Consider the following 24,113-nt stretch of genomic DNA (forward strand, 5'->3'; position numbering starts at 1 on the left):
AAATAAGATGCATAGCTTAAATGAGGAGTAAGGAAAGTAAGTTGGGCATGAGTGATCCAACTACCAAGCTCCTAGTGAGCAGATCTTACTGCGTTTTATCAAGGCCCCTTCTTCCACTGTAACTACCAGCCTTCAAGAAACTAATTACCATCTTTAGCCTGAGAAGTAAGATCAGTGTGTAAATAAAACACATCAAATAGATTGTCTGAACGATTGTACCTCATACTGGTCTAAAAAAATGTAGAAAGTATATTTTATTTCACATAGATGTATTTACATTGGAGGAAATAACAACACTGAAAATACAACATTTACACATTCACAGATGTACAGTTCTACACTCTCTCCCCTGTTAAGACTTGGCACTCATCTTCTCTTTGCAATAATGACAACATCAATTCTCAGCAGATCAAGCAACTGGAAGGTGTTACAAATTTTAAGACACATTGTTCTCTGCATGTGGTGCTGATATTCTTCAAGCTATTAGATGATGGGTTATTTCACTGGAGAAAAATGCCTCTTGCATGGCATTTACATAAGCTTCTATAAGTTATAAGCATATAGGTTTATCTGTTTTGGCTTTACCATGCTATCAGTGATCCTTACTCTGAAGGTCTCAGTTATCTTTGTAGTAGTTATTAAAGTTGATTCGCAGTAGAAAGTCCTCCAAATGTGGCTGGTATCCTCTATTTACAAGCTTTGTTACCACTGGAAGAAGAAAAAAATAAAAAGTTTCAAATAAGATTAATATTCTAATGTCAGCCAGTATCTCTGCATTTTTGTTTAAGGAAAACAAACAAAAAAAACCAGCCTGCTGTTGAAATCTAAGGACAATGGCTACACGTGTAATTTTAAGTGAAACTGTATTATCCCAGTAAAGAATATGCTTTCTCCAAGTTGCTTTTACAACAAGATGGTATGTTCCTATCATAGTATCAGCTGAACAGGAAGCATGTTTAGGTCCTGTGGTGAACTCTGGGAGAGGCGTTCTGCTGAGGTTTTCTTAGGCAAGGTCCATTGTGAGAGAGGATATCAAACAAATTCTCCGGACAAATTGCTCAAGCTCTATGAATAAACGAACTGACTGCTCTAAACATCATTAGTAACAAAGCAAAGGAGGCAACTGGAACTTCCTGAGCTCATAAACATCCCATGCACTAATAGAAAGGGAATCAGCAAGCAGCAGTAGCATGCAAGGAAGAAGGGAAGGTGTAGAGTTAGAAGTTAGGGCCTGCACCAACGCCATTGAAGTCCAGACTACTTTGTATTGGCTTTCAATGGATACTGGATTGATGCATTGTGAAAGAGAGCGCACTACAATACACGGTGATCGGAAGAACAAGTGTAGATGAACAAGCACACGTTTGTTTTGTAGTGCTAAATAAAGAGGGTGTAAAGAACTGGGTCACTCAGCAGGTTTCCTTACAGGACGCTTTATTAATCTCTGTCCGTGAAGCAACCATAGATCTCGTAGTATGGGCTTAGGTGGCTCCCAGAGGTGTTCTGACTTCCTGTCGAATTTGGAAGCAGCCATTCTAACTCATCCTGAAATATCTGTTTTTGGTCCTTTGACACCATTTTTGGACACCCTTAAAGAATAAGAAGGGCAGCTCATTTCCTGAAGAATATAACCTGACTTGAAAATATTCTAGAAAAAGAGAACTAAGGAAACATTCCACTTCCTCCAGGAACTAAGGGGTTTCTAAAAGAAACCAAACCCTGTGAACTACCTTTGTACTCAGGGGAAGGACACGTAACATCTAAAAACATAAGCAAGGCCTGAAAGACAAATGGAAAGATGCATCAACCGTTTCCTCATATTATAGACTAAGCTGATAGCAAGAAGAAATTTTATCATGTTAAAGGACAAAGCATTTGGCAAATGACCTGTGCTGTTGAAAAATACTTGCCTGGAGCATCGGATATAAGCTTCAAATACTGCCAGGAGGCTCTCTGAGCCTTAGCCTAACATGGGAGTCAGAATTTTCAGATCTCCTAACAACAGTAATATCAGCTGATGCAGACAGATAAAGCTTAGAAGTAATTTTACTTATAACTACCTCTCATGGCTGCCAATAAAAAGTTCCGGAAGTCAATTCCAGAGAAAAGAGAAAGGTAAGCATATATAGAGAGAGCTAAGCAGTAAATCTTTATTTGCAAATTAGCAAAGAGCTATGGTCAGTTTGGGGATATCTGTTAGACTCCTTGCGTGGACATTTTAATTGATGGATATGCAGACCTTTGCAGGTAACACAGCTTTCATTTGGGAACTACATTTTCTAACACACAGTAAGTACACACATCTTCCTACTATATGCACCGTACTTCCAAAAGCTCTTTATAATATTTTTTCAGTTGGCTGTTTTCTTCTATCTTTGCCCCAGAAGTTACGCAGTTTCTTACCTTTGAATAAGAAGTGGGAATAATACTTGAAGGTATTGTATGACTGCTGCATCAAACCGAAGTTGGGATGAACAGCCATCTGCTTCCCAGCATCAAAGCTCCACGACTGAGAGATCAGCTGGCTGCGGAACTTCAGAATGAGGCTGAAGATGCTATGTATAATGTTCATCACAGGGGCAGCCTTCTCAGTCAACAGACCTCTAACAAAACAAAAACAATGTTAAATGTAGTTGACATCATTTATGGGCCACAGGAAGAAAAAAACGGGGTGACAATCCTTTACGTTGCCTCTTTAGTTGCTTTAAAAATGTATAAATCCGCCAAGTCTGCAGCCAACTGCAACAGTGATTTTAAAAAGGGCCTAAACCTAACATAGTTTGCTTGCTATTCCAAGAAACTGGTACTTGCACTTTTGTATGTGATTTCTAGAATGACTTGCACATTTGCACATGACAAGGACGGGGGTGAGAAAAAACAATTGTGGCAAGCGTGCCTTAGTCTTCAGATTAGAGCTGCCCAACCTGGGTGGACTTGAGGCTTACAGCAACAGGGTGAACAGGAGCTGGAGACAGCTCCAAGGAGTCTGGGGGACTAAGGATGGGTAGCTGAGGAAAAGCATCAACGTATGGATCTTGTTATGTGCCATGATGTTTATTTCCCTTCATAAGAAGGCTTCTACTCCAGTCACTTTTATATATGAAGACTACTTATACAAAGACTTAGTAGTCTTTATAGTCAGAAGCCAATTTTGCACACATACGCTAGGCCAAACAGATGGGTAGACTGGCAGCTCCATTTACTTAAATATTTGAAGTAAAAATAAGCGTGCTCGCTTGCCTGAAGATTGCTTTGTTGAGGTATTCAGCATGTGTTCTGTGAATTTCTTCCAAGTTGCCAACAGAAGACAGTTTGTTTCCAAATTCACACCACGTAACGTGAAGAATCTGATTAGCAATGTAACCTTGAATAACTTTCACAAAGTGCTGCATTTCGTGTTTATACAGCTGGAGCTGTCGAAACTGAACGGAGTTTGATGTGCGACTCACTAGAGCTGAAAATAAAAACAGAAATATATTATCTTCAGGACCCACTGAGACTGTCTAAGCTCATGATTCTTAAAAGAATGAACGTTTCTATTAGTAGAGCCTGCTTAAAATGCCAAGGAAGTTTCTTTATTAACTTGTGACTTCTGGAGCCTGACATGACTGTTTTAAATCATGTTTATCATCAATTGTCAAGAACAGAGTGCTAAAAGCATTTTAAACAGCACTTGTTATACTTACCAGTGCGTTTTAGGTGAAACCAAACATCCTTGAGAGTCCACACCATGTGCTTCAACTGAAGCAAAAAGGAGAAGATCTTGTTGTATTTATTCATGCAGCTCTCCGTTATGACAATATTCAGAGGCCAGTCAACCTAAAAGAAATAACCGAGTGCTGATCGTAACGCATTTCTGTGCTAGAAATTATTAGAATATTTCAGATGCAAGTACTTCAGAGACATATAAATTAATACATGTCTATTAATGTAATGCAATGGCCAGGATAGGTAAATCCTGTAATTCCAATTACACAAGTTTTGACTCCGTTCTTAAAGGTACTCCATTAGTAAGAACATATTCAACCACAGTGCCTAAGAACCATGGTATCACTGCAGTACTACTGCTTTCTACACATTTTCTTACCTTGTATCTGAGCTCTAAGCAACTCAGAGCATCGGGCGCGTTAGGCTTGAACACTTCAGGAAGGTACTTGAGGGCAAAAGAAAGATTGGAAGCAAGCTGGGTGTCACCATGAAGACTGTACTGTAACGCTTTATTCAGGATAGAATTAAGAACCAGTGGATTCAGCAGTTCACCAGGTGTTTGCCCCGATCCAAGCTATGGGAAGAAGAAATCCTAATTATACAGTGTTAATAAAGAGTGATGGCTGTTGAACACAGGTGAATTAAAGTGGTGACTGCCCTCCTTGCCCCACCATTCAGACTAGAAGGTCCTACTTCTGCAGTAGGGATACACAAGCAACTTACTGAAGAAAATTTGGAACTATTTCTGTCCGCAGCATCAAGGCAATCCCATACCTGCACTGATTTCGTTTTGACATGCCGGACTGCAGTGTGCTGTGGTTCGGGAGCTGCGAAGCTTTCCTGCTGCAGGGAATGCAGCCTTTGGGCTTCGGTGGGCCTGAAAGCCCCAGCCTGACTCCAGCCTGCACATCTCTCTGACTTAGCACCCTCAGAGGCACACAACTCAAGCTGTTCAGAGAGTCTAAGCCCCAGAGTGCTTCCCCTAGCTGGGAAAAGGATATGTGTACGTATCCTGGGACACAGGCACGTATCTGACTGACAATCAGATAAATTAACCCTGCCTATCCCTCCTACCTTGCTGCCTTCCCCTGAACACAGGGGTAAGTCACAAGAATGCAGCCTCATCAGAGAGCCCAGCACTCTCTTCAATATCCTTCCCTCTGCTCTATAGGATATTTGGAGCAAGAGTTGGCATTTTACAGCACAGGCCTTTGCACTGGATCTCAAGCAAGTTGCAACAGGCTCTTCCAGCTTTGCTGCCAGCAGATAGGAGTAAGCAGAGCAATAATGCAGCAGTTCTCAGAGGAAAGAGTGAAATTTCCTTCCATAACTGTTGGTCTGTCACAGTTAGAAATCATTACTCTCAGTGTGCCAAATACTCTGTACTTCTGGGATTAGCAATAGGAAATATTACTCTCTTCCTTAGGATCTGAGCAAAGACCTTTTGCCTCAGTCCTTACGAGCTTAAGAGGCACAAGCTAGGATTGTAATTCACACCATTCTCTTACTCCCAGCCAAATGAATCCAGAGGAGACAAGCTAAAACAGACAACCAAAAAACAAAGGTTAAGAAGACACAGCAAATACCTTCTCAAACAACAGGTCGCTGAGTGACTGAGCAAACTCTCCATCTTCCATTAATAAAAAATGTCTCAGTGCTTCAAAATGCTTCTCTACGTTCAGCTCCACAAAGTAGTAATCAACTATTGCTTTATTCACAAGAGAAACACTAAGAATGAAAACACAGAAAAGGTATTATTCTTACAAGGACCTCCTCCTTACTGTTAACATTCAGCTGTGGCTACTTCAGGTTAACACTCCAGTGCTTTGATATCCAAGACAGGATGACATTCACATAAGCAAAAGAGAACAAAACAAAGCTTATGATCAAAAATCTTCGTCCAGAATATGCCGGAATTAGAACCTGCCACTTCAGAAGATGGGGTTTAAACTTTAAATAATGTAACCTGCTTACCAGGGACAGGCTAATTCTGCCAGCACACAGCTTGGACTTAACGTACTCTGCTTTGCGGAAAACATTCACCTGTATACACGTACCTCTTATAGCCAAAATGGTTGTTTAAAACTAAGTGGGTGAATTAGACCTTTCTATGTAGAACTAATATACCACTAGATATATTAATAAGATGGTCCAACACGTGTGGCTTCCTTTTATATACCAGCAGAACAAGAACAGCTTCTATTAAACTTCAAAACAGCCTTGAAGACAATGGAGTTCCCATAGAAACATAAAAATATCCTGCTCAATATGCACAAGCTTTTGCATAAACAATTTCCTTTTGTTTCCTCATCTTTCACCTACCCAGGAAAGCACAAACCTTATAAATAATACACTGCAATGCAAACTGCTGCAAAATCCAGCATTCTGATAGCAAGCTCTTCCCCTCTAAGCCTTTGTATGTCAAAACAGACCTTCAATTTTTTCATTTACTATTAAAAATATATATTTATGTTACTATTTATAATGTAAATCTGAACTTTTTAGTCAGTAATGGACATCCACTGGACCACTTCTGGGACCAAAGAGAAAATTTAGGAAAACACTTCTGTGTGCAACTCTAGTCTCAGAACAGCACTAATGAAGAATACTTGATGAAGTGTGAAGAATTAATCAGTGTAAAATGGATTCCCTATTTCTAACAGGTACTCACTGAGAGACAAGGGGAGCAGTAATAGAACGTTTCATCAGCACTGGCAGGGACAGGAGCTCACTCAGCTGTACAGCCGTTTCATCTGTTGCTGACTGCACCATGGGGTCCACAGGAAAAGTGTATGATCTTGGTATCACATGATGCAGGAGATGGGAAACTGGTAGTTCTGCTAAATTTAAAAACATACAGACATTGTAAGTTGTTATACTTAAGTGATGTGATGATCTGTTTCTATTAATCTCCACAAACCCCTCCGCATTAGAAAATCAGAATGTGTCAACAAGTATTTCTCATCTTTGTGCTAGAAACAAATTGTTTAGGTGCAGTTCATAATATTGATAATTTACTGGAAATTCAGGTAGTGCTTCTGTCACTCAGCTTTCTTGCTCAAGTTTACTACATCTTCCTCTTGATCTACTATTCCATGAGTTCTACTCACACATCAAATCGTAACTATCTTGGTATTTTTCAATACAGTACTGATCCGATAAGGCTTTCAAATAAGCTTGTTCTTTCTTCCATGTATCTTCCTCTTCCTCATCCTTAGTTTCGGGAGCACTAGGTTCAGAAAGTACAGTTTCTTGAGGCCCAGTATCCTGTGGAACTGCTTTTTCGGGTTCTTCTGCCTAAAAGAAAAAAAAAATACAAAAATAACTCTTAGGAGAGCTGCTGGTTTTGTCTGTTCACACTTCATTTGTTCTCACAGTTAATTGACTAGTTGTTCTGTTTGAAAATCAGAGAGCTTACCTGCCTATAGTTTTTTGATGTACAAAACCACTACAGTATTACAATGATTAATAAATTTAGACCGATTTACTACCTTAACTACCAGACCACTAGGAACAGGAAGCCTTCTGCACTCCTAGTTTGTTTCTTACCTGTACGCTCTGTGTGGAATCTGGAGAAGGGTCCTTGCTGACCCCATCTGCAATTACTGTAATTACAAATAAAGAAAATTACTCAGACCTGCTTACAGTACTTAGTTCATGCTTCAGATCTGCTCCCAAAGTTGCTCAAAATTCCTCTAATTTGTCACATAACCAGCCACCCCAGTAACAGTCCCTCTCCATAGTCACACCCAGGCAGCTTTGTGCATGTTCTCCACCCAGGATCACATGAGGTCCTGTTTCACAAAGTTTCGGGCCCTTTTTAAAAATTATTCTTATTTCTCTGTTTCTTTTATACAGGAGACAAGACCAAGTTAAATTCTTGCCTCCGAATTCTAATAGCATCTAAAAACATACACAAGGAATTCAGAAATAAGTACACATTTTGAACATGAACACTGACTTTTAAAACCTCTTAAGTGCTGACTGAATAAATGTAATTTTATTTTACCTTCTTGTTTCTCTTCTGGTGTACATTCTTTTTTGTCATCATCAGTACTAGCATCAGGAAAGACTGGACCACTGTCAGATGACTGTGACTGTGGTGAAATCTTTTCCTTAACTTGTGATGTTTTTCCTTCCTTTCTACTTGCTTCAGCAGGAGATAATTCTTCATTGTACAGAAGCAGCTGAACTGTTGAGTCAGATGAAGGGCCAGAAATGGGTTTACGGTGAGGTATTGGATCATCTTCTGTAGATGGAGCCCACTGCCCTATCTGGATACTTGACTGGGATGCATGACCGAACGGGCTCCAACGAGATTTCGAAGGCTCTGTGTCTGAAACCAGCTCTCCAATTTTGATGTGTGACTGTGAGGCGTGCCCATGGATGTTCCAGCGAGGTCTGGCTGAGACAACCTCTGACACGTTTTCACCGATCTTAATATTGGCATCAGATGCATGGCCGTGGATGTTCCACCGAGGCCTTGCGGGAGCTACATTTGACACATACTCGCCGATCTTAATATTGGCTTCCGAAGCATGTCCGTGAATGCTCCACCTAGGTCTCGAGAGCTCTACCTCTGAAGCATATTCCCCAATTTTAATATGAGCTTCAGAAACATGCCCATGAATATTCCACCGGGGTCGGGTAGACTCAACTTCAGGAGTGTAGCTGCTGATTTTTATGTGGGAGTCGGAAGCATGCCCGTAAGGATTTGAACGTGGCTGGTAAGTGTCCACCTGAGGCACATATTCTCCCACTCCAATGTTGGCATCAGATGCATGTCCGTGGATATTCCACCGAGGCCTTCTATACTCCACATCAAACGCATTTTCTCCAATTCTAATGTGTCCCTGCCAAGCAGCAGATGGCCTGAGAACTGTGTTAAAATCATACTCGTTTTGCTGATGGGCTGGTGTATTGCCTTCTCCTTCCAGCGCTCTGCTCAAGACAGGCGGATTTTCATTTAACTGAGAAGTCTCCGAGAGATCCGAGTTAATATTTCGAAATGCCTCATCTAGCAAGGATCCTTGCACGCTAATGGCAATGGGTTGTTCATCTTGTGGCTTTGATAAGAAATCTTCTATATTCACATTGGATTCGGGTGAGGAATCAGCACCGTATAGAGGGCTGCATGCTTGCTCTGAACTTTGGGGATTGCTTTCAGACCCTTCAGCTTTAGGCTGAAAATGCTGACCAGCATTATTACTTGTCACCTGTGGCACAGTCAATGCTTTGTCAGTAGAAGTAACATATTCCAGTCCAGGCTCAGAGTCTTTTCTGTCAGCTGGCTCATTAGGATGCAGAGGTTTCACAGATGATACCTGAAAGAGAAATGATTATTTCACTGTATGGCTAACCACATAATCAAGCTACTTATTAGGGTACCACTTTATTACATGTAAGATTTTAAGTTTTCCAAATTTTTACAAGTATTACAAATACTGTGGTGACTACTCACTCACCCTGCTGCTATAATGAACCTTCTGTTTACTGAACGGAACTGAACTATGAAATGAACTCCCCGAGGGAAACCCGGCACACCTACCTGGGGTTTATGTAAGCAAATAAACTCACTTGTGAACATGGATCTTCCACAACGGTGTTTCTATCTAAAGCCAACTGGCACTGCTTATAAGGAATAATATCTAATTTTCTCCTGTAGTTTCCATCTGGAAGTTTTTCAAGCATTTCCTGTAAGTAAAAACGACAAAACAGAAGTCTTTCAATGTACCAAGTACTAGATTTTCTACAGAACATTTCTTTAAATCTTTTCAGAAAATACCTCAATGCGTTTTTGATCTTCCAACAGAAACTTAATACGGGCTGTTTCCAACTTGTGTCGCTGGATCTTCCATAAAGCTCTTTGTTCCCTACGGGCTGCATCATCAGAAAGTTTGCTATAATGGTCAATCAATTCTTGCCTAAATGAAAGAAAAATAAAGTTACAGATTTCCACAAACTGATTTTCCTCTTCCCTTCTGAAGTATAAGCCCTTTTTGAACTTCAGAACTGAGAATTAAATTTTTAACAGTAAAAAACAGAGGCTTTAACAGTAAAAAAACAGGACTGTATTCTTAGCATATTTGTGTTCCTACAGCTATGCTAGTTTGTCATTCATTTTTGTAAGTATTTTGTAAGTATTTTTAGATCTAACAGTATAAAATGAAATACAACTAGATGTACAACAAAAGCAAACCAAATAATTAATTATCAGTGTAAACTCCTCTGCTTTTTACTTCCGATCTGAGACATACATGTGACCACTTTTGCTGTGGGCTCAGCTTTTAATTCTAAGATGTAGCTAACATTTCTCTTTAACCTCGTAACAAAAAACAGACTGGACAGGATTGGCACAAATCAGTGGGTCTCAAAACACTGAACTGCTAAACTATACTAAATCACAAACTTGCTCATAGATCACAAAAAATCCTGCATCTGTCTTTTAACTACAAACATTACCCTTTTAGAGCAATGTCTGGGAATGTCTGGGAATGGTTAATGCCATAAATTGCAAAATAAAGTATTTTTTTCTGAGGTCTTCATGACAATTTCTGAGTATCTGAGCTTGGGAAGGCCAGTAAGATACATTTACCTTGCTTTTTTTTCTAGTTCTTCTTCTAAAGCTTTCAGTCTTCTTTCTCTCTCTCTGAGCTCTCGGGCATAGCTGAAATCATCATCAATCTCCTCTTGTTTTATTGCAAGGCGACGCTGCATAAATATTTAAAACCTTTAAAAGCCACTCTCAGTACCAGCTGTGATGTATGCATCTGCACAAAGTTCTTATTTGCACCTTATGAGCTATCCATTCAACCTCAATACTGTAATTCAAAATAACCTTTCAGTGATTTGTCTAAGAAATTCACTTAGCCTTTAGAAATACCTCCTGGTCTTTTGCAAATTGCTCCTTCAACTTCTGAAACTGTTCGCGTTTCTTTGCATCCAAAGCCATTCGTTCTGATACTTGCCGATCTGTATTTCAATAGAGATGCAGTTATTTTACATCAACAAACCCACTAGGACACATGAACACATGAAGCTCCATCACAGCTTACCATTAATGGCTTTTAGTACTTTGCTAGCACTTTCTCGAGCATGAACAATTAACTCTTGTTTGGCAATTTCCATGCGCAAATCCTAAAAGAAAATAAAAATAAATCAACCAATCAGAAAAAAAGTCAACAGGTAGAAATATTTCTATTATTTGAGACTTGGAAATACACCACCACTTAGACAGAAGCACACTTTAAAATTAATCCATGATTACAGTACCCAAATATGAATCCAGCAATTAATTAAAATGAAAGTATATAATCAGTTAAAACTATTACTGAAAGCTTATTAATCTCTAGACCTTACATCAAACCAAACCAATCCAGTATACATACACATTGATGCAATATGAAAGACAGAACTAAAAGTGTTCTGACAAAATGATTAGCTGTGCAAATTATAAAAAGAGTATTATCTGAATACTAATTGGCTTGTTGCATTTGTTAAATTAGAACCTAACAGTATTTTTCAGTGCTTTTCAGCAGCAAGGCAAATCTCTTGCTGCAAAGAACTAAGATGGAAGTCCAAATCTCCTTGAAAATACGAAAATGCTGAGAAATAACAACACACTGCCTCATGTTTTATACGTTGTCTTCGAAGACTACTGCTGCACTAACAGTTCAAACAGCAATTGGCAAATGAGAAAATTATGACCATAATATAAATCCTTTCAAAGTTACAACATAAAACGAAGAATGAGTATTCAAGAAAAGAAATGCCAACAATGAGGCCTTTATTTTATCATTCATTTACCTTTTCCTCCTTGCTTATGGAACTGTATCGGGCAATTCTTTCCATTCGACCTACATACACCGCACAATCTCTCTCTATTTCTTTCAGCTCCTCAAGTGAAAAAATAACTGAAATTCGGGGAACAGGTATATCTGACCAACATATATAATGCTGAAAAATAAAGAGAAATTTACTTTTAAATATATTTTTAAAATTGTAAAATATTAGATTATAAGCTCATATTACAATTTTTCTTCAGACACCTCTGTGGTTGTTTCTCTGGTGCACATGCCCAGAAAAGAGTGAAGACAAAAAGTAACTTTAACGTGTTCTTCTTACCAAGTACAAAACTTGTTCTGCAAAACACAAATAAACAAGTATTTAAGCTCTTTTTGGAAAGGCAGTAGTAGAGCTGAAATACATGAACTATGCAGAACTGAGTCAAGACCTAGTAACTAAGGTATCTTGAGTGAAAAATGGAAGGCACTTGCTTGGAAGCCTACATCACTCCTGCTTTCAATACAATGGAAAATTAGAAATCTAGCCTGTGCATTATATATGATAAATCTGATGTTGTTAAAAATGTGCATTTCTGCACTTCAGATATTAGCAAGCAGAGTGGATAATCAGCTCACAAATACTTGAGACCAAATAATTGACTTTCATGGATCAACCTCTTGCTTAAGCAATACCAGTTGCCAATAAAGCAGTAGCCTTGCTAAAAACACAGCAAAAGTACTCTAAAGAGACGTGATTGTTTCAATATGATAGGAAAGAACTAAACCAATACTTACCCTAGGACAACACAATTTCAGCAAGTTTATGGTTTTCCCACATATGTATACATCATTGGCAATATGTTTAAGAAATACGGGGACACAATCTTCTACTTCTTTTGAAATCAAGACATAACCATGAGTCCAGTAATGTTTATCTGCATATAAATATATGTATATATTTAATAATTGTGTACATTGTGTATATATGTATTTAAAAATTGTGTACATTAGAAATGTTCTGTATGCATACCATACCTCTGAAACAAAGATAATCCTCATTCACCTGAATCATGAATTCTCCATAAACGTCTCGGAATACACCGCTGTATACCCAATCATAGATAAATCTAAAAGAAATATAATTAAACAATATTGAAAATCAATCCTCTTGCCTTCTCATCTTTATTACAACCATATAATTAGTGTATTCTTTAAAACATCAAAGCACACAAGCTATAGACAGGATAAAAACAAGCAATTAAGTGCTGTCAAACTGATATTTAAAGATATATACAGGACTGTGTGTACACATTTTTCTTAAAAGAAACCACCTTGATATAGAATATTTCACTGATAATTAGTTAAGATCAAAGAACACTGCCCTAATTATTCCTGTATATAAATTTATCAAGTATATATTAAAAGGCTCCAGTCACATCGGTGACACACATTTCAGTCTCATCAAAAGAGTACAGAGAGAGTGAGAAGCAGGACAGACTTATTTTAAAGAGATGTTGTGGGAAGAAACTGAAAGGGTATAAAAACCCTGAAAGGGTATAAAACCCCTTATATATTATATATATATTATATATTATATATTATTTTTTATAAGTATTATTTTTGTGCTTACTGAAAAGCTCATAAACACAATGGAAATAACCATGAGCTTTCCTAGTTTGCAAAACACCAAGAAAAATGCATCATTTGCCAATTTCAGCATTTTACATAAAACCCATATGTTGTTACTGAGCTGGAAAAGAGAGGGAAAGAAGCATTCAGCAAAATGAATTGACCTGAATATGTATTTAGCAGATACAGTCATATTTTATATTTTATCTGAAAATGTTAAGAGCAGTTGTTAACGGTTAGCAGAGTTGCTGACCATACTGCAATTTAAAATTGTTCTTAAACACAATTATGCACAGAACAGCGTGGACGTACCTTGTGTATGGTTCACAACTCGTCTTCAACAGAGACAGAAGAACTGGATAATGCTCATTGCTACAGTTGTTGAGAGCCTCTTTGTACAGATACGAAAGCAATTTCACACCCTAAAAGAAGAAAAAAAGTATTCTAATATTAGATGACAGATTCCACTACAACTTTAATAGCAAAAGATTGATGAATTGAACCTTTAGATCTGTTTGACTAGACAGAGAAGTCTGGATTCACCTTACTTTAGATCATAACTGCAGTTATGATGACTTTATCTGAGCTAGCTAACCCATTGTCACTTCAAACATACCTGTTTCTCTCCACTGACTATAGAGTTGGATTAATTTGTTTTGCTACAAACATCTCCTTTAGGATGAAATTAAATGCACTCTGAAGATTATTTATGGTCCTTTCTTTACTTCAGGATTTGACAATAAAGGACAAAATTCCAATTTTTTTAAATACTGGAGAAAAGACCCCAACATTCTAACTACAGGCACATGATCATATCTTTGGTAGAGTAAAAGTATTTTATGTAAAATCCTACCTATTGAAAAATATTGTCATTAGTGTAACCAGAACAAAACATAAAAATATCAGATCAATGATTACCGTAGGAAATGAAGAACCAGCTCCGCCACTGATCCCCAGTGTTGTTGTTCCTATGCCACAAAGTTCAGCTAGATATCTATAAAAAACATCAAGGCATATATAAGAAATTCAGTCAGAAGACTCTGAGATCACAGTGATGTGAACTTTGCTATAGCTGAGTATCATACAAAAACCCTATGGTTTCATCTGAATGATAAAAGGGATAACAAAGAAATCAAATGCAAGACTTTACATGTTTTTCCTAGAACATTCAGGGATATAAAGAAGTCTTCCTGTGAAAATGCAGGAAAAATACTGAAAGACTATGTAAGAATGTCTGTCTAATATTGTCTCTTACAGTATGCAAGAAAGAATAGATTATATTTTTTCTTCTATGAAAAGCTTAAATATTTAATGTTATTCTCTTACCTCAACTGACGACCTAATTTTCTGAAGAGAAAGCTGATTGTCAGAAGACTCAAAGTAGGAGGCGTTGACAAAACACAGGCTCGGTAATATTGAAGATACTTTCTCAGACCACTTGTGAAAGCCTAGTATCAATAGAAAATGTTTACAAAGTCTCACTGTTAAAGTTGGTCACAATCTACTTTCATCTCCCTTCAATTGTAGCAGCAGAAAAACAAACCTTCAATAAAATACTTTGTGTGTGAAGGTGAGAGGGACTTGTATACAAAAGAAAGAGTCCACACAACTTAAGACACTCAGACTAGCCAGACGACTCCTTTATACTCGTTCTACATCCAGTGCACAGATGTACTGTACCCAGGCACAGCACAATAGAGCCTCTTGGTTCATCTTCTCAGAATTGCCCTTTTGAAGAGCTTCCCATTCTCTAACAGCTCTACGGTGAGCCTAGGGAAACGTGTTTCCTTACTTCCATGCTTAGACTGGATAATGGAAAAAACTCTTCTAAAATGTCTAACTCTTTCTAGCATGATTAGGAATTGAATATGATTTTTTAATTCAATTTCTATTAGCATAACTGCAAATCAAGTATGAAGAAGGCATACATTTTCATAACTAATCCTAGATGAATTCCCTGCCTTAGAAAGAAACAAATTCAATTGGTATCACACAGTGTACATCCAGCTCAGCATAAGATACAGAGGTTTTACGAGGAAAATTTGCACTTAATAATTCTGAACTGAGAAAAAGCAATTAAAGCTATTAAATACCATGTTTCTCTATTTCACTTTCAAAGTATGAATATGATATATATTACATATATACACACACATACTGTATTAAGAAAGCTATTGTATTTTAAGTTTATATGTTTTAATGTATAAATGTTTCTAAAATGTCTAAAAAATTATATTCCTTTAGATCTCAACAAAATAACATGAGTAAACAAATTGTACTAAAAGTAGTGAAGCCTTTTATCTGTTGTTTCAGTGCAGGCAAACCCTAAGTGCCCACATCTCTGATTTTAACAGAGCTTCACAATGGCACTACCCATTCCTGACCTGGGATGAATAAATAGAAATACTTGTAATGAAAATGCTTTACAGTTTTGCAGAAAGCAGAAATTCCAGCCTGATGTGAAATCAACACTGCCTTCTCAACCTAAAATAAGTGGCCCATTAAATCTCAATGATTTAAGACAACTGTGCTACCTGAAACACAAGCCCTTTGTTGTATGAAGAATCCAGGACTGGCTGAAGGGAGAAACGACTTAGCCGCGTGTAATAGGTCCCATATTCTGCAACTTCCGAGAGCAGGTTGTGCATCGTCTCCGGAGACGTTCCAGATACGTAGACTCCCTCCTTTATCACAAATGTCTGGGCTGCCTAAAAGGAAACGAGGAGAAATACTAATAAAAAAAAAAAACAGCTTCAAATATTTCACAGCTGTATTCTGATTTAAAATAGCAAACATTAACATACCTAAATATGGATGTATGCAGACACATTTTCAGTTTAGATACTCTGGTGACTCAGAGTACATATCTAGGACAATGTGATAAGCATATTAAATCGTAGCAAAAATTTTAAGAGCATGAATATTTTCAGATATACAGAATAAGACTCCTTATCCCATTTCTTAATGAAAACCCAATCTACAAAACTATTTATGCTTCTAATTTCAATAATTCATAAATCTATTTTCACTTTGAGAATGACAAGTATCTTCTGCCTTTTGCAGTAATTCCAGTATCTAAATATGACCTTATTGCAGTTAGGTCACATTCAACTTTTTAGCAGTATCCACAATTGCAAGATCTCAAAAGAAATAAATGTTTTGAAGAGGAAATACCTACAAAAAGAAAGAGATGCAACTAAGAAGTGCAGTTAAAAATCTTCCATACCTGATTGAGTGAAAATGTGGCAGATACCACACCAATGAGGACGTTCAAGACATCCTTAACCAGTTCAGGTTCTTTCATCAGCACAAGTTGTGGAAGCTGTAGTACTGTGTTACTAAACAGCTGCAATTCCCCTTCTCGAAGTTTGTAAAATTTATCAAAAGCTTCTCTCCCAGCCTCAGTAAGGTAGGGTTCTTCTTTTTTCCCAGGTGGACTGTCAGAGTAAATGAAACATTAAAAGGTGACTACAGGAGAAGAAAGAAATATATCTCCTAAAAATAAATAAATTAATTAATTAAAAAAGGGCATTTCAGAATTTTATGCAGCCAGTGATGTGTACTGACTACAGAAAAGGTTACTAGTAATATATTACATTGTCAGAGGAACGGTCATGCACTCAATGAAACCATAGCCTTAACTCAAGACAATGAAACTGGCAGATAATTTGAACATCATTTGAGAAACAGAAACCTTGCCTGAGAATTTCCAGCTTTGTTTGTGGCTTTCCCTGCTGCAGTTTCCTTATTAGGAAAATGAGAGCAATATGCTCAGAATACCATAATGACTTGTATGAATACATTTTACCTCTTCCCTGTGAGAATTACCATCCTCTCCACAACAGATTTTCCTTCCAATTCTTCGAAAAATTCCAAGTTCAAATAGTTTTTATTACATGAAAGCTTCAGGTATCTCGTCTATACTTGACTCTAAGATCCTTAAAATCAAAGCGGTAACAAGAAAAACTGTCTTTTACTCCGAGCAAAGCCAGAGTGTGCTATAGTGGCTTTGAAAAATCAGGGAACAGAAATGAGCTTCTTGGGCTCAGAGTGGAAAAACCACAGCATGGCACTGCAGAAGATGCATCACTAGACTATTACTTAACATTTCAGAAAACATACAGAACAAATTGCTCCGAGTATCAGGCACACCACTGTTCATCAGAAATGTAAGAAAGATATTTGCTTTATCTATTTATTTTTTTAGGGAAGCTAGGAAGCTTTTAACGGGACTACCTAGAGCATTTTTTCAGGAGATGCATCTTCTATCCAATGGTCAAAAGAACTACAGGCCTAACACCACCACCAGGACATCAGTTACCGTGATTTGTTTTGGTTACAGACAAAAGAAAAAGGAACACAACACTGGGAAATAGGGGGTTCATTCTTCTAGCACTCTACAACTGGCATTTCTCTTTAGAAATTGAAAATATGAAATCATTTGAGAACGAAATAAATTGCACAGTGCATAGAGTCAGATTAGTTAGGAAAATGTTGCCTTTCACATAATCAGCAGGTGTTCCTGTAAGCCCTTCAGTGTTTTTGACAAAGATAATTTTATGTCTTCCTATAAAATAGCTGAAATTTAGGAACTAGCTTGTGGAAATTGCATGACCTTTTTTGCTCTCAGTTTTTTTGCAATCCTTTAATGCAATGGATTGAATTCTGTCCATTAAATACACAATTTTCCTGTTGTGTATTTAATTCCTCTACTGAAGTCATTCGGAATTAAGGATGAAATGCACCTTCATACATTTGCATATGACGCACAGGAAGTTTGCCAATAACATCAGACACGTACTACCCAATTCTTTCCCAGCATCTTCGTTTGCTCGGTCCATAGGTGAGCACTGCATCCCACAGGTCGATGTCTGGAGTCATGCTTGGCTCTGACTGAGAATCGGGAGTCAGGTTGGACGCTGACTGGAAGCCCTCATCTTCTGACTGGTCTATGCTTTGAGGAACCTGCCAGAGAGAGTTCAAGCTTTGTATATGAAAAGATACTACTGGAGAAATATATGCTAATAACAAAGATGTTTTGCCATCATTTGTGATCAAGACACTCAGCGTAGCTCAACCATAGCCCAACCTCCTCTTTATATCTATTTTAAGTTTCTCCTGTAAGCACTCCTTCATTTGTTATGTTTTTGCAGGTACCAGTACCTACACACAAAATGGCAATGACATCAAAATAATATACCAAGCTTGTGACATTAAAATTTACTCCTTTGGTAAGCTTATAAAAATTGACAATCTGAGCTCTTAGATATTCAATAATATGTAACACTAATAAAACAATACTGCTCAGAATATCTTTTAAACAGATTACTAGAGCCCTAATTCTTCAAATTTGCACACATTTTGCTCAATATAATGAACACAGTTTGTTCTCTTATGCTTGTTCACATGCAGAAAATCTGCAAGCGTTCAAGCACTTATATGCCACATCCTCAACTCCCACTCAATTCAACGGTTGTATGCGCAGAATAGTACCCAGTTTTAGTAAAAGATGATCACAATTACATCCGCAGAAACACAGCGTGTTCTTCAGGAAATCTCACACCCTGCAGTCTGATGGAAAGAGCACAGCACTCATTAAAAAATTTCTGCCTTCCCTCCGTGATGATTTGCATCCATATGTGCACAGGGGATTTCTTTTTTAATGTGTCTGCATTCAAGTTTCAGTTAAGACCTTGAGGTAAGGGAATTGCAAGCACTATCCATATGTTAAATAGAGCAAACAAAACATGGATTAAAAAGAGAAATACTAAAAATCTTACCAGCACAGTAAAAAACAGAAAGAAGGGGAAAGAAAGTATATTTATCTAGTACCTCTATGAGAATATGAAGTCGCAAAAATGAATAGGATGGACAAAAAAACGATAAAGCAGAAACTCTACACAATGAAAAGGTCACAGGACAGCAGGACCCTGGAGGTTTATGAAATATAGTAACTGACAAAAATGGTTTAGGATTCAACAAGCCAAGAAGAAAATACAAGAAGTTAGGTCACATAAGCACATACATTCCGACAGGAATGCTTAAGCAGTCAGGCTGAACAGTAACAGACGAGACAAGGCAAAGGAGTTCAATATACAAAGCAGGCAAAAATGTAAGCAAAAGATTACTAGGGTGGGGAAGGCTGATGGCTTCATGTCATACAGCCTACAGACACATGATTTTATGCTCCAGCTTAAATTCCAACCCTGTCACGTTTCCATCACACATGAAATTACCACCTGTATTTTAAAAAGACAGTTTCAAAATGGCCTACTGAAAGCATGCATGCACTCTGAGTCCAAAATGAATGATCCCATACTTTAATTGCAAGTCCAGACAAATCTGCATTGTCAGGCACCGGCGGCAAATCCAACTTGATGTCCATATCATACGTACGGCTGTGGACAAGAGCGCCGAAGAGCGAGACACGTGTTTCTCTCTCAAACTTGTCACCAGCAGGATAGTTCTGGGAGAACAAGCCTATGGCAGGGAGTCCAGTTCCAGGAGCAGCCTCCATTATCTGAAGCGTCTTCTGAATCGTGTCATTGAACTGACATTCTTCGCTAGTTATTAGAGATTGTATATCGGCCTCAAACACACTTACATCGTAATAATCATAACCCTGATACTTGACGTTTCTCCCAACATATTTGTTGTTTTGGAAATAGTCCTTTTTTTGCGGCACGAGCTGAGGAGGGCCTGTCCCAGCAAGCTGTACGAGGAGATCCAAGACAGAATTAACCTCGGTAAATGGTAAGCAGTCCGCTGTCTCCAGCTCCTCCACCAGACTCTCCAGTCTGTCTGCCTGAGCACCCAGGCCACCAACTCGCAGGTTGAAAGACAGCATCAAAATTTTGTTTTTCACAGGAAGCCTGGAAGCGTTGGATTGCAGCTTACGAGCCTCGTCTTGGAAAAGGTTCATGAAGAGGGCGTTATACGCGACCCTCTTCAGATTTTGCTTCGCCCTCCTCTTGCTGATCTTCCGCCTGCCCAGGTGGACCTTCCACGGCAAACCGGCCAAGTGTGCTTCACACAGGTCGCCGAAGAGCTGCGTAATGCTCTCCATTTCCATCCCCACTGCCAGGCTACAGCAGCTAGAGCCCGACGCCGGCGCTCTGGTTGCATGTGAGGACCTGGAAAACATCAGGAGGGAACGGAGGCGTTTGTGACACAGATACGAGAAACTGGCGAGCGTGCTTTAACTGAAACACAACGAGAGAGAAGCACACCGACACAGTTCGCATTTAGGACACGAGCTGTAAATAACAATCACTGGAGTGCTTTCACAAACACAGCGGGCCCCGGCGCGCACCTGAGGCCCTCGCCCCCCCACTCCCTCATCCCCTCCCGGCCGCTTGGCCGAGAGCAGCCCCGCAGCCCCCGCTCCCCGCCCGTACCTGGGCCGGGCTCCGCCGCGGCTCCCGGCTCCGGCACCGGCCCCGGGACGTCAAAGGCACGTCACGGCCATGCGACGGGAGGCGGCAGTGCCCAGGCAGCCGCCCTAAGGCGGGACGGGGCGGCGCTGAGGCGGCCGTGAGGCGGGGTCGGCCATGAGGCGGGAACCCTGAGTGAGGGGGCGGCCATGAGGCGGCCCCACCACCGCCCCGCAGGGGGGTTGTTTGGGGGGCTCTGCGCTGCTTTCCCAGCTCCTGCCGGACCCCCCGGGCGGTTGCACCCCCAGGAGGAATCATAGAATCATTTAGGTTGGAAAAGTCCTCCAAGATCACCTGGTCCAACTGTCCCCCTACCACCAATGTCACCCACTAAACCACGTCCCCAAGCACCACGGCCAACCTCTCCTTGAACACCCCCAGGGACAGTGACCCCACCACCTCCCCACCCGTCCCAACGCCTGACTGCTCTTTCTGAGCAGAAATGTCTCCTCATTTCCAACCTGAACCTCCCCTGGCGCAACTTGAGGTCATTCCCTGATTCAAAGATCGAAGCCGAAATTCCTTTAAGTGGTATATTCTTTATTGCAGCGCTGGATGCACGGGGGATCTCTCCACCTATCGTGCATACCCAAAGCGGAAAGCAGTCTTGAATTTATACAATCAATCTATCAATATTCTACAAGCGCCTATACATATGCATTACCTATCCCCGCCTTCCCTCGCTTCTCATGCTAATTAGCCTTTTGGCACCTTGCGCCTGCGTAGAGCCTCCCAAGAATTGTGGGCAGGGGTCTTTGGGACGTGGGCAGGGGTCTTTGGGAGGAAGACCCCGAGTCTTCCTCACAGTGTACTTTTCACCTTTGGTCAGGAATCTGCTGAATTGGCACGTTTCTTAATTGCGAGAGCTGGTTGTTGCCAATTCTTCCGTTTGTTGTATCTTTATAATGAATTCCAATGTCCAATTTTGAGATTTATAGTCCTTACGTTTGTTTCTCTGTCCGTCTGCCGCTTCCTTATCATGAGTTCCAGTGTCTTGTTTCAAGATATACAGTCCTTGTCTGGGGATTGTCCTTGCCTCCCCAATGCCTCCCCAATACCTCCTTAATCAATCCCCCCTTTTCTTTTCCCATGCAAATTCTTTTGCATCAGATACTTTCATTATTTACAGTAACAAAACAAAGCAGGCATCTAAACAACATGCACACAAATATTCCTAACACTACTAATGTGATTAGAGCAATGAACACTTGTTCCCACCATTGGAAGTTGGGCAACCAGGCGGTTAACTTATTCCATATTTCACTAAAACTCCATGAAAGATCATCTTTACTGATCTCATGTAGGACCCTTGTCTGCTTCCATATTTCTTCCAGGTCGGTAGAGATCCTTCCACTCTGATCTACATACGTACAACAACTTGTATTTATTACTGTACAGACTCCCCCTTGAGCGGCCAGTAACAAGTCTAGGGCCATCCGATTTTGTAATACTACCTGTGATAAACTAGATATCTCTTCTTGTTGAGCCTTTATAGCATCCAGAGTTTTGTTTTCTAACTTCTCTATAATTGCAGAAATATTAACTATCGCCTTTTCCAATTCATTCACTCCTAGCCATGGGATAAACCATCGAACAAAACTATGAAAAGCGGTGTGTCTCTCTATCAATGGATTGTTAATTTTTCGTCTAATTCTCCAGATATGATTTCTCAAGTAACCTCGAGGCACTACATCATGTACTGTCATACTGGGGACTACTGCTCCAAGAGTGCAAGTTCCCTTCCAGTTCTCGGGCAAGACCTTACGGGCTGTATCATTGCATAGCCAATACCACCCTTTTCCTTCTGGAACTGGCCAGCTGGTTGAATTTGCCCAACTGCTAGTTGTACTAATATCAATTGTTTGATTACAAGATGTCTGATTTCCCACATAAGTAGTACCCGTATTTATACAATCCTGTTTTCCCATACCCTTAGGCGGGTTACACCTTTGTACACATACATAGTAAGATTCCAATGGCACGAAGCTACTAACTTCTAGTTCCAAAACTTCTTCATATTTTTGACCCCAAGATGTGTTTTCCCACAAATTAGTCCAAGGTAAGTTTGCAGGCAAGGGAATCCTGATTAACGATACACCCTTATTCCCATGCTGTGGCAGATGGGTGCATACCCAACAGTTTGTCTTATTAATTACTTGAGAAATTGTTTGTATCAGGGACAGGTGTAAGTTCTCATCCCAAACTGCCCACCCCGAATCTGAGAACCACACCCCTGCAATCATTAGGATCTGGAAAACCATAATTTTGTTGGTCCAATTGGAGTGGTGGTCCATATCCTCGCCAGGGCCTTCTTCACCCTCGAATCGTGGATCCAAGCTGCTTGCTCCTTAATCTTAATGGCGGTGTGTGTTGTCAGTAATACCTGGTATGGTCCCGTCCACTTTCCTTCCGTTTTTCCTCTAGGGGTTGTCCTGAAAAAGTCTGTATATATATAATCCCTGAGCTTAAAAGGGTGGATTGGTTGATCCAACCGTCTAGCCCAGGTCCTGAGAACAAATTTATGTACTTTATTTAATTATTTCTGAAGTTCAGTTATATATGCATATAAATATTCTCATCCTAACTGCGTTCGGTCCTCTCCACTAAATAGAAATGGATATGGCCTTCCATATAAGATTTCAAAGGGACTCAAATTCCCTTTTATTCTAGGTTTAACTCAAATTCTAAGTAATGCTAAAGGGAGGGATTGAGGTCATGACAAATTAGATTCTTGTCCGATTTTAGCTATTTGTTGTTTAATTAAATGTTTCATTTTTTTCTACCTGTCCACTTGCCTGCGGTCTATAAAGAGTATGCAGTTGTCTTTAGAATATCTTTAGAATCTTACTTATCTGTTGTACCACTTGCACACAAAAATGTGAAACTCTATCAGAAGACATTGCTACTAGAATCCCAAAGCATGGTATTATTTAATTTAACAAGACTTTAACCACTTCTTCTTGCTTTGTTTGTTCGACAGGGAAAGGCTTCAGGCCTTCCTGAAATCATGTCAGTCAGAACCAGTAAATAACAATACCCCCCCTTTTCTAGGGAGTTCTGAAAAATCAATTTGCCACAGTTGCCCCGAATAATTCCCTTTACTGATTATTCCAAATTTTATTCTATTCTTGGTATTGGGGTTATTGTGTAAGCAAATGCTACATTGTTGAGTTACTTGTTTTATTGTTGTATATAAATTTTGTTCCACTAATGTCTGACTCAGGCTCTTATACAATGTGTCAGCTCCCCGATGTGTTTTATTGTGTTCTGTAAGAACTATGGGCCATATCAAATTAGAGGGTATTATTACACAGTTATCTTTTAAATATACTCATCTATCTGGTTTCATTTTACCTTTCAAATCTTCAATTAATTTTAAGTCTTCTTTTGTATAATTTGGATATAGTTTGGATTTTACCGTCTGGTATCAAAGACAATGCCTTCACCTCAGTTATTTCAGCTGCCCGCTTAGCCTTTGCCAATCGATTTCCAATTTCAAAATCGGTGTTCCCCTTTTGGTGTCCCTGACAATGCATGATAGCTACCTTTTCTGGTTGTT

At 39.3% G+C, this 24,113-nt stretch overlaps 1 protein-coding gene across 1 annotated transcript; it reads right to left on the reverse strand.

Moving 5' to 3' along the window:
- Positions 1 to 239: 239 nt before the first annotated feature.
- Positions 240 to 20,655, reverse strand: TUBGCP6 (tubulin gamma complex component 6). Its single transcript, XM_038167571.2, has 26 exons — positions 20,519 to 20,655; positions 19,441 to 20,254; positions 17,923 to 18,086; positions 16,348 to 16,558; positions 15,656 to 15,829; positions 14,448 to 14,569; positions 14,040 to 14,115; positions 13,434 to 13,543; positions 12,528 to 12,619; positions 12,288 to 12,427; positions 11,515 to 11,664; positions 10,764 to 10,845; positions 10,592 to 10,680; positions 10,304 to 10,419; positions 9,494 to 9,632; positions 9,286 to 9,402; positions 7,718 to 9,032; positions 7,258 to 7,313; positions 6,819 to 7,005; positions 6,380 to 6,548; positions 5,295 to 5,436; positions 4,088 to 4,282; positions 3,687 to 3,819; positions 3,241 to 3,454; positions 2,404 to 2,603; positions 240 to 708 (listed from the first exon to the last, which is right to left on the reverse strand). Exons 2-26 carry the CDS (start codon positions 20,191 to 20,193, stop codon positions 617 to 619), a joined length of 5,238 nt encoding a protein of 1,745 aa, XP_038023499.1. The 5' UTR covers positions 20,194 to 20,254; positions 20,519 to 20,655; the 3' UTR covers positions 240 to 616.
- Between the last annotated feature and the right edge of the window lie 3,458 nt (positions 20,656 to 24,113).

Source organism: Anas platyrhynchos, chromosome 1 (genome assembly GCF_047663525.1).
Source record: "Anas platyrhynchos isolate ZD024472 breed Pekin duck chromosome 1, IASCAAS_PekinDuck_T2T, whole genome shotgun sequence".
NCBI lineage: Eukaryota > Metazoa > Chordata > Aves > Anseriformes > Anatidae > Anas > Anas platyrhynchos.

What these genes read in the sequence shown, in the direction of transcription:
- TUBGCP6 (XM_038167571.2), bottom strand. Translation starts at nt 20,193, where the DNA reads ATGGAAATGGAGAGCATTACGCAGCTCTTCGGCGACCTGTGTGAAGCA. An exon ending in CTGGTTCTTCATTTCCTACG is followed by an intron (nt 13,544 to 14,039) that starts GTAATCATTGAT and finishes TTCTTCTTTTAG; the next exon opens with GGTGTGAAATTGCTTTCGTA. An exon ending in GCTTAGAGCTCAGATACAAG is followed by an intron (nt 3,820 to 4,087) that starts GTAAGAAAATGT and finishes TATTTCTTTTAG; the next exon opens with GTTGACTGGCCTCTGAATAT.